General features: G+C 45.0%; 1 protein-coding gene across 1 annotated transcript; it reads right to left on the reverse strand.

Moving 5' to 3' along the window:
• Window positions 1-7374: 7374 nt before the first annotated feature.
• Window positions 7375-8331, reverse strand: LOC114107706 (olfactory receptor 7A17-like). The gene has a single exon (XM_027955072.2). It carries the CDS (start codon window positions 8329-8331, stop codon window positions 7375-7377), a length of 957 nt encoding a protein of 318 aa, XP_027810873.1.
• Window positions 8332-10342: the final 2011 nt, after the last annotated feature.

A 10342-nucleotide genomic window follows, 5' to 3' on the forward strand; every position in this document is an offset into this window, starting at 1 on the left:
TTCTACCTGAGCTTGAAGTAAATCTATCCTTTGGTTGGCAGCTAAAATCCCTGACAAAATATGTTGATTAATTGAATTTTGGGATTCAAGTATGGTGGAAGTTTGTTGAACAACTTGATTAATAGTGGCAGCAGTTTGTACTTGACTGGCCATGGCTACTCCAGCTGTAACTGCTGCAGCAGCAGACACTGCCACAGCTGTCACTATAGCTGCTGTAATTCCAAAATCTCTGCAGACTCTAAGTAGTTCAACAATGGGGAATTTATCTGGGTCCGCAGTGACTGGGATTGGGACAAAGGTTGGAATTTTCATAACCACTGCTACAGTCCAAGAACCATTCCAACACTCAGATAAGAGACAGGTAACACTAGAACAATCCAGCATCCCCGATGAGGTATTATTAGCCAAAAGGAGCAAGAACGGGGATTGGACGCAGACCATTGCAGGAGGCAATGTGGCATTATATAGCAAAGAGTTGAGCGAAACAGATGTGAGCCTATTACCTCGTTCACTTTTCCTAACAGTGCCAGAAACATTAGCCAGCCAGCTTTTGGCTCCTAGCAATTGAGCCAATGCAGAAATATCAGCTGAAGCCCCCTTCTCATTGGAAATCAGCCATTGAAACCAGGACCAACCTACTCCTGTAGAGGAGTTGGCACTATGGTTAAAATTATAAACATACCTCTTAAGAGAGGGGGAAAAGGAGAAACCCTTAGCAACTTGAAGTTTCTCCCAAGAATGATCCTGACAAGGCGTAAATGTTGGGGGGAAACCAAGATTAGGGGTACAGTAAGGAGAGGCCTTGAAATGAGTGGCATTGTAAGTACTATTAAAAGAAGGAGGTACTGGGATTAGTACCTTGGAGATCATAGCCAAGGTAGTTATGTTTAAAGCAGAGCTATTTACAGGGGTCCCTGAACCTGATTGCTTCCCTGAAACTACTTGGCTCAGTACAGCATTAATAATACTCCCTGAGACCTGATTGGACCGCAATGGGTCCTCCCAGTTAGTCAAATTTTTGGTCTTAAGGCTAATGCAATTAGCGTTTCCAAGGCTGAAACAAAAAACTCCTGTGAGATTAACCTGAGATCGATTAAAAATGCTTTCCACGTCCCCTCTAGGAGAGGCACAGGGAGCAGACATCTCACATGAGGTAGAGAAAAGAGTGGGGAGGACACTAGAACTACCATGAACCGGCATCGGCATTGGCCAAGCCCGTGCCACTGCCCACCACTGCATTGGTGTCGTCTGTGCCATCGGCACCAGCACCAGAACCAGAGCACGTAGCAGAGTGAAGATCCTCATCACAGGGTTGCTGTGGTATCTCTTGTTGCTGGTCGGTTGATGTCAAGACTCTTCTTGTCAGGCGTTCAGGGACCCACAACGGCTCCGTGCGATCCTGGGGAAAAACACATACAGATCCTCGTGCCCATGTCAGCACGGGGTCGGGGCCGTTCCATTGGCCTGTAAGAACATCCTTCCACTTAACATAACCAATCACAGAGGGCTGAGGGGACACATGTCTATCAGCCACAGAGCGACCATGAATATCCAAATTTAAAAAATTAATGGTAAAGAGAGCTAAGGACAGGCGTTCTTTAGGAGTGTGTTCAGCTCCTATTCCCCCTTTTTGTTTTTGTAAAGTTTCCTTTAAGGTGCGATGAGCACGCTCAACAATGCCTTGTCCTTGAGGATTGTAAGGCAGACCATGAGTAAGTTGCACTCCCATGGTAGAACAAAAGGATGTAAATTGTCTGCCAGTATAAGCAGGTCCATTATCAGTCTTAAGGGATGCAGGAGCACCCCATGCTGCCCATGCTTCTAGGCAATGAGTGATAACATTACGTGCCTTCTCTCCCGACAAAGCAGAGGCATGAATAACTCCAGAGCACGTATCAACAGAAACATGTACATACTTGAGGTTACCAAAGTCAGGTATGTGCGTCACATCCATTTGCCAGACAACCAATGGTTTTAATCCCCGTGGGTTCACTCCATAAGTAGGGGGATGAAGAAATGTGACACAATGGGGACATTGTAATACTATCTGACGAGCATCCGCTCTTGAAATGGAAAAACGCCTGCGCAGCGTTAAAGCATTAACATGGAAATTTTGGTGAAATAATTTAGCCCCCTCTAAGGAGGAAGCCAAGCATATCAACTGGCCTCTAGTGGCTGAGTCCGCACAGGCATTACCCTGTGATAACGGACCAGGAAGAGAAGTATGAGCCCGTATGTGCATTGGATAAAAAGGAGCAGTGCGGCTACAGATAAGTTGTTGAAGCTGATTAAAGTAAGCAGATACATTATGGGCATTACTAATAGCTCCCACGGCCTCCAGGACTTTGAGTGCTTGTACCACATAAATGGAGTCCGAGATAAGATTAAAAGGAAAAGAACACTGTTTAAAAACCTCAATAACAATTTGCAGTTCAACCCATTGTGGATTACCAGGAGCAAATTGATGCTGAACAGGGGGAGAATCATTAATTACATAAGCTTCCATTCCAGACTTGGAACCATCAGTGAAAATATTAACAGCCCCCGGAATTGGATTGGGTGAAGTTACCTTAGGGAAAATGATGGGATGTTCTTTAACAAAATGGAGTAATGGATGGGAAGGGTAATGATTATCAATATCCCCTTGAAACGAGCAACATAGAATAGCCCAGTTGTCTAGAGTAGCACACAAAACATTAAGTTGAGCCTTAGTATAGGGTATAATAAGAGAAGAAGGTGATTGTCCGAAAAATTGAATGCTTTGGTGAATCCCTTTAAGTGCTAACGCTGCAACAGCATCAGGATAGTATTCTAAAGATTTTCCTGGGGATATATGTGGATGGATCCATAGTAAAGGCCCATCTTGCCACAGTACTCCAGTAGGCTGCCGCATAGTGGCAAGCACACATAACTGGAAAGATTTATCACTTTGGAGCCTGCATAGAGTAGCATGTTGTATAGCTTCTTCTACTGTTATAAGGGCCGCTCTAGCCTCTTTGGTAAGGCTACGAGGAGAAGCAAGATCTGGATCACCCTTAAGGGTAGCATACAAAGGCTGGAGCACACCATTAGGAATATGTAAATATCCCCTTATCCAATTAATATCTCCCAGCAGTTTTTGAAAATCATTTAGAGTTTGGAGATCTTGAGTTCTTATGGTGATTTTTTGTGGTTTTAGTTTATCATACCCAATTATTGCTCCCAAATACTCAATAGAATTTCCCGTTTGAACCTTTTCAGGTGCAATATGTAGCCCATATTGAGCTAACAGCTTTACTAAGTCTTTATAGGCCTCATTAACTATCTGCTCTAACTTAGCGGCCAATAACACATCATCCATATAATGAATAATCTTGATGGAGGAATACTTATGTCTGAGAGGTGCGAGTGCCTTCCCCACATACATCTGGCACATCGTGGGACTATTAGCCATTCCCTGTGGCAACACTACCCACTCAAACCTAAGATCTGGCTCCTCGTGGTTACACGAGGGAAGGGTGAAAGCAAAACGTTGTGAGTCTTTAGGATGCAAAGGAATAGAAAAGAAACAGTCTTTAATGTCAATAGCAATAATATGCCAGCCCTGAGGAATAGAGGAGAGCAGAGGTAGCCCTCTTTGAATGGGCCCCATAAGTTGCATTTGAGCATTAACTGCTCGTAAATCATGCAGTAGGCGCCACTTTCCTGATTTTTTCCTAATAACAAATATGGGAGTATTCCATGGAGAAGTAGAAGGTTGGATGTGACCCAAGTTTAGTTGTTCTTTGATTAAATTATGGGCCGCTGCCAATTTAACCGAGGGAAGAGGCCACTGAGGCACCCAAACAGGCTCCTCGGTGAGCCATGTTATGGGTATTTGAGCCCCAGTGGCCCCTAGGAAAAACCCAGACCAAATCTGTTAAGCTTTTGATGACCTTGTACAGGATGCCTACACCCCTGTAGGTGTTTTCCTAGTCCTAGACCTGGCCTATACCCCATATTTTGCATAATCTGTTGAGACACCGGAGAATAGTCATTACTAAGAGTGAACCCCATGTCTTTCATCAGATCACGACCCCATAAAGAGATAGGTAAATCAAGTACATAAGGCTGAAAGGTGCCATTGTGTCCTTCTGGGTCCTTCCAAGATAGATGTCTACAGCTGATTTGAGGGGCCTGGGCATATCCCAAACCTCTTAGTGATTGATCTGAGAGCTGCACCGGCCACCCCTTTGACCAGTCCTTTTGTGCTATTATACTACGATCTGCTCCAGTATCTAGCAATCCCAAAATTGATTTGCCTTCTATGGTTAAGTTTAAAGTAGGACGGTCATTCATATCTAAGGACAAATAAACAGAATTCCCTCCAGTGACTCCAATCTCATCACTTGTCCTTGAAAAGGAATCAGCAGGAAAGCGGGTATGCAGACTGGGTAGAATTAGCAATTGAGCAATCCGGTCTCCTGGGGAAATGGACACAATACCCCTTGGAGCTTCCACCATAACCTTTACTGATCCTACAGTATCAGGACTAATGACTCCAGGAAAGACATGAAGACCTTGTAATATAGAGGATGCACGTCCAATTAGCAAACCTACAGTGCCAGGTGGTAAAGGCCCTTTGAATTTAGTTTCCACCAATTGGACTCCCATCTTAGGTGTTAGTACGAGTCTGGAGGTGGAACAGAGGTCCAATCCCGCGGCACCTGTAGTGGCTCTCCGCGTCTCATGGGATGGCGTAGAGATGGCCATGTCTCGGGTTTGGGTGTGACATTCTCCATTGCCCCATATATTTGTGGGCCCTGGGGTCGGGGGCCCCTTCGGCCGTTTTTTGGCCCAGCTGAAACAGGCTGTCCATAGATGTCCCTCACTGATCTACACTCTTTTGTCCAATGCTTTCCCTTTTTACATTTTGGACACAGCCCCGGTTGACGAAGGCCATTGGAAGGGCCACCGCGAGGGGGTCCAGTAAAATTATCTTTTTTAGGACATTCACGTCTGAAATGACCAGGTTGACCACAATGGAAGCATGTTTCGGCACCAGGACTGCCCCCTTTTGCCATCCGAAGGACAGCAGCTGCAAGACCTGCATTAGTTAAAGGTCCTCCAATCTCTCTACACACTTTCATCCATGCTTCTATGCCCTTATTTTTATAAGGAGTGGTTGCTGCTTTACATTCCTTGGTGCACTGCTCAAAGACCAATTGCTTGATAAGGGGCATGGCTCTATCAGGATCCCCAAAAATCTTTCCAGCGGCATCCACCATCCTTGCTACAAAATCTGAAAAGGGTTCTGTAGGGCCTTGTAGAATCTTGGTCAAATTACCAGACACCTCTCCTCTATTTGGAAGCGACTTCCATGCCCGAATGCAAATGTTGTTAATTTGATCATATGCCTCAAGAGGAAATCCTGTCTGTTGATTTGCAAATCTACCCTGCCCCAAGAGCATATCCTTGTCCCAATGGGGATGTCCCGCCGCATGGTTTTGGGTGGCCTGCTCTATTGCGCCCTCTAGCACGAATGCTCTCCAGTCCAGATATTTACCCGGGGAAACGCAAGCCCGAACAAGGCTAGCCCAATCAGAGGGAGTCATACAGTATCTAGATAGATTCTCCACCTGAGTCAGTGTGAAGGCGGCATCCACCCCATAAGTGCGCACAGACTCCGCCAGGGTCTTTACAATTTTAAAATCTAAGGGTTCATGGACTCTTCCCCTGTTGTCATCCTGAAAAACTGGATAAGCAAGACCCATCTCAGCGTGAACAGCCCTCCATGTTTGGGCATGGAAAGCTCTCCCCGTAGTGCCCCCACCATACGGCGGTGGATCCGGGGGATCGTTCTTCCTGAGCCCTTGTTTCTTTTTGTTCCCTTCTCCTATAGCTAAACTCCCTAGCTGACAAGACAGCCTCCCGAGCTCTTCCTCCTCATCCTCCTCCTCCTCTGACCCACTTTCGCATGGGGGTGTACGCAGCATACTGAGATCTGGATACAACCGTCTCCTCCCCCGTGTCATGCTCCGCACACTCCCCTCTTCCCGAGTCACTTCGCTTTCTGCCGTCTCCGACTTTTCCTCATGTAATCGCTCTAAAACCTCCTGTCCTTTAGCAAGTGCTTCCTGGCATCTGCCATCCGTAAGGCAACCACGGACCATTTTCCAAAGGGGTATCACCCCACCCTCTAACATGCCCTGCTCAGATGCAAAATCAAGATCTTTGCCTAATTTATCCCAACTAGGCACAGTAAGGCTGCCCGAAAATGCAAACCACGGTGCAGCGATATCTACCTTTTGTAAAAATCTCTGTAAAGTACTATGCTTCACTTCCAGTCCCTTGGAACGTAACAGGCCATCTAGGGCCAGAAGAAGCGGACTTGAAGATGTGGCACCCATGACACAACGACAAAAAAAATACAGACAGTAGAAACACACTGACGCAGCGGAAAAAACACAGAAAACAAAAGCGAAAGTAGAAGCAAAAGTACACGGCGCAGCTGCAATAAAATGCAAGGCTTTCTCTTTCATTACAGAGGAGCTGCCCCGCTTTAGTCGCGGATCCCACTTACCTAGGGACTAACCCCGCTTTGATCGCGGATCCCCCTTACCTGGGGACTAACCCCGCTTTGATCGCGGATCCCACTTACCTGGGGACTAACCGGTGCACCACCCCTGACTGCTGAGAGTTCTGACTCCCGGGTTTCGGCACCACTTGTCGCGACCCCTTGCCCGCAAGGAAGACGCAACTCAGGAATCTTCTCTCAGCAGTTTATTCAGGTCCCTTGATATTTCTTATTCTTTCTTCTTCTTCCCTTCCCGGATGCCCTCCCAGCCTTAATAAAGCATCCCAAGCCCCAATGCAAAGCTGCCGCGTGGAACTTTCTCACAGGGTGGTGAAAAATCATGTGCCAACTCTCTCAGATAAGGAGTTGTTTGTCACATACCACAGCGGAGCCAGCGCCATCTCGTAATGGCGACCATAGTCTGCAGAAACGGCAGAAACGGCTCACCACATTGGCTTCCATGTGTAGTCTTTTCCTCAGGAATAGTAAAACTCAAGACTATTATGTTAGCAAACACAAGAAAGTATTTGTTATTGAAGAGCAAATTATTCTTAAGAAGTCCATGTTGTCCCATGGTATGAGTGGGAATTTCTAAATACTTCTGACACAAAGGTGGGAATGGGTTTGGGAAAGTGGGAAATGACAAAGGCAGACATTTCATTAGAGACTAGAAATAATAGAAAGCCTAATCAAGCTAGTTCTGTTCATTGTGTAGGAAAGCTGATGTCAAAGAAATGGAAACCATGGTAAATAAAAGGAGCAAGTTTTCATTCTACAATCTGATCAAAGAATTATGGTTTCTGACTCAATAACTTTGAGCCTTGCAAGCACAGGCAAGTCTACTGAGGTGGATGAATTGGTTCTCTTCCAGATGTCCTCCCAAGAAGCCTTCTCAGAGAACTCTTAATGTCCTTATTCCTCAGACTGTAGATGAAGGGGTTCAGCATGGGGGTGACCACAGTGTACATCAAAGAGGCTGTTGCAGTGGAGTGTGAGTTTTGGGTCACAGAAGAACTAAGATATACTCCCAGCAGCGTGCAATAAAATAAGGAGACCACAGAGAGGTGAGATGCACAGGTGGAGAAGGCTTTGTACTTCCCCTGAGCTGATGAGATTGCATGGATGGAGGACACTATCTTAGAGTAAGAGTAAAGGATGCCGGTGAGGGGGCCAACAGCCAGAAACACAGCTGTGATATATATCACCATGTCATTAAGAAAGGTGTCAGAACAGGCATGGTGGACCACCTGGTTAAGTTCACAGAAAAAGTGGGGGATTTCCAAGTCTGTGCAGAAGGACAGTCTCAATACCATGAAGCTATGCAACAAGGAATTCAGGAAACTCATGATCCAGCATGCCAGAACCAACAGTCTGCAGAGGCGGTGGTTCATGACGATCATGTAGTGCAGGGGGTGACAGATGGCCACATATCTGTCATAAGCCATCACAGTCAGCAGAAAGATGTCCAATCCTGAAAAAAGCAATAAGAAGTACATTTGGGTGATGCAGCCTGCATAGGTAATGGCCTTGCTCTGTGTCTGGATGTTCACCAGCATCTTGGGGATTGTGGTGGAGGTGAAGCAGATGTCCACAAAGGACAGGTTGGTGAGGAAGAAGTACATGGGTGTGTGCAGGTGGGAGTCTGAGATGATGGCCAGGATGATGAGCAGGTTACCCAGCACAGTGACCAGGTATATGGAGAGGAACAGCCAAAAAATAAGAAGCTGTATTTCTGCTTGCTCTGAAAATCCTAGAAGAAGGAATTCCGAAATTTGTGTATCATTTTCTGGTTCCATGTGATTGATATGACTACCAAAAAAAAGGAGAGAGAACAAGAACAGAACACAAGAATGCATTACTCACCCATCACAATGCTGCCTGTTTTATCTGTGTGTGTGTGTGTGCGTGTGTGTGCGTGCGGGTGCGTGCACATGCTGGGCATCAAACTCACTGTTAAGCAAGCACTCTACCATTGGGCTATGAATCATCCACAATCTTCTACAGTAAAGCAATTAACTTCATACACCAATGAAGGGTATATGAAACTTGTCACATACATAGTATTAATTGTGTTATCTCTGATTATAAATTTCTGCCTCATGTTCAGCATCTACTCAAAGATCATGTATTCAAAAAATGTTTAATGTTTTTATTAAATAAGTGCATTATAGTCATACATAATATTGTGGTTAATTCTGACCTAATCATACATGCAATTTATCCAATTCAACCCCCACTACTTCCCCATTTCCTCCCCTTCTCCCTCCTTGTTTCCTTTTCTTTGTTCTATTGGTCTTCCTTCAGTTTATTTATAGTTTTTAAACTAGTGCTTTATAGATATACACAAAGGTGTAATTCACCATGGTGTACTCATACATGTACGTGGCAAAATTTGGTCAATCTCATTCCACTATTTATCCCTTTTCCCATCCCTCCTGCCTCCCGCTCCACCCACTTCTCTGCTCCACTGATTTCTCTTCTGTTTTCATGGGACTCCCGTCTCGTCCCCCTTACTTTGGTCTTGCTTCTGCATATGAGAGAGCATTCCCCCTTGACTTTCTGAGTCTGGATTATTTCATGTAGCATGATGTTCTCCAGTCTCATTTACTTTTGGTGAGAAATTCTTCTATGCATTTGAGAAATAGAAATATAATGAGGCACTGTTGACATAATGTGTGAAAAAAACCAAAATCCATACTCCATGTGAAGGAGGAGGAAAACCGTATTTGTCATCTGCCCATCACTGTAAGAAATACTTGAGAAAATCAAGTTTTATTCTGGCTCTCAGTTTTGAAATTTCCAGTTGACCCAGCAGCTTTGGGCCTGTGGTGAGGCAGAATATCATGGAGAGAAGCCTTTGTGGAAGAAGTCCACTCCTCTATGACAGGAAGCAAAAGAAAGCAAGGAGGAGGCCACACCCCCATCAACCTAAGGAATCTCACTAAGCCCCACTTTTGAAGGTATCACCACCTCTGAAAGAACCTCTCTGAGGACCAAATCTTTAACACATGGGCATTTGGAGATAGTCAAGATCCTATACATTCAGCTATATTACAAGTGCAATAAAAAATAAATAAAAAGGAGAGAGTGGATGGGGGTATTATTTTACTGGGTGTTCAGGGCAAAGTGACATTTGAACAGGGAACTTAAGGAATACAAGATGGGAGCCAGGAGGTATCTCAGACTGTGTGCACTTGGAAGGAGGAACAGCCAAGGCAAAGTCCCCAAGGAAGATGCTTGTTTCGGTTATTCAAGGCTAACAAGGAAACCAGTGTGGTGAGCAGAGTGAACAATGGGTGAATGATGAGAAATGGTGTTGGAAGGTGATGAATGAGCCTGGCGTGGCCGCCCATATCGATGATGCCAGCTACTCAGGAGGCTGAGGCATGAGGATTGCAAGTCTGAGACCAGCATGGGCAACTTTATGGAACTTTCTCAAATGTAAAAGAAGAATGGCCAGGCACATAGCTCAGTGGCAGAGTGCTTGCCTAATATGTGCAAGACCTGAGTTTATCCCCAGAGTGACAGTCAATGAATCAGTCAAGAAGCACTGGGTACTACTGTCATGTATAACTAATTAGAACAATTTTTTTAAGTAAGAGAAGTACTGGGTGGCCTTAAAGAAACCTGTTTTAAACTATGAACCATCTTCTCAATGAACACATAGAGACAAATTAAGCAGACCCATGGGGTTACAAAAGAAAGAAAGAAATGATCTAATGAACTCTGGTTGTTCCTTAGAGAACAGAAAAAAATATAATAATTTTCTTAATTATAGGTGCAGCCCAACTGCTGCTCTATGCCCTT

This window comes from Marmota flaviventris, chromosome 1, assembly GCF_047511675.1.
Source record: "Marmota flaviventris isolate mMarFla1 chromosome 1, mMarFla1.hap1, whole genome shotgun sequence".
In the NCBI taxonomy this organism is placed as follows: domain Eukaryota; kingdom Metazoa; phylum Chordata; class Mammalia; order Rodentia; family Sciuridae; genus Marmota; species Marmota flaviventris.

Coding starts and splice junctions, on each gene's coding strand:
- LOC114107706 (XM_027955072.2), bottom strand. CDS start 8,331: ATGGAACCAGAAAATGATACACAAATTTCGGAATTCCTTCTTCTAGGA.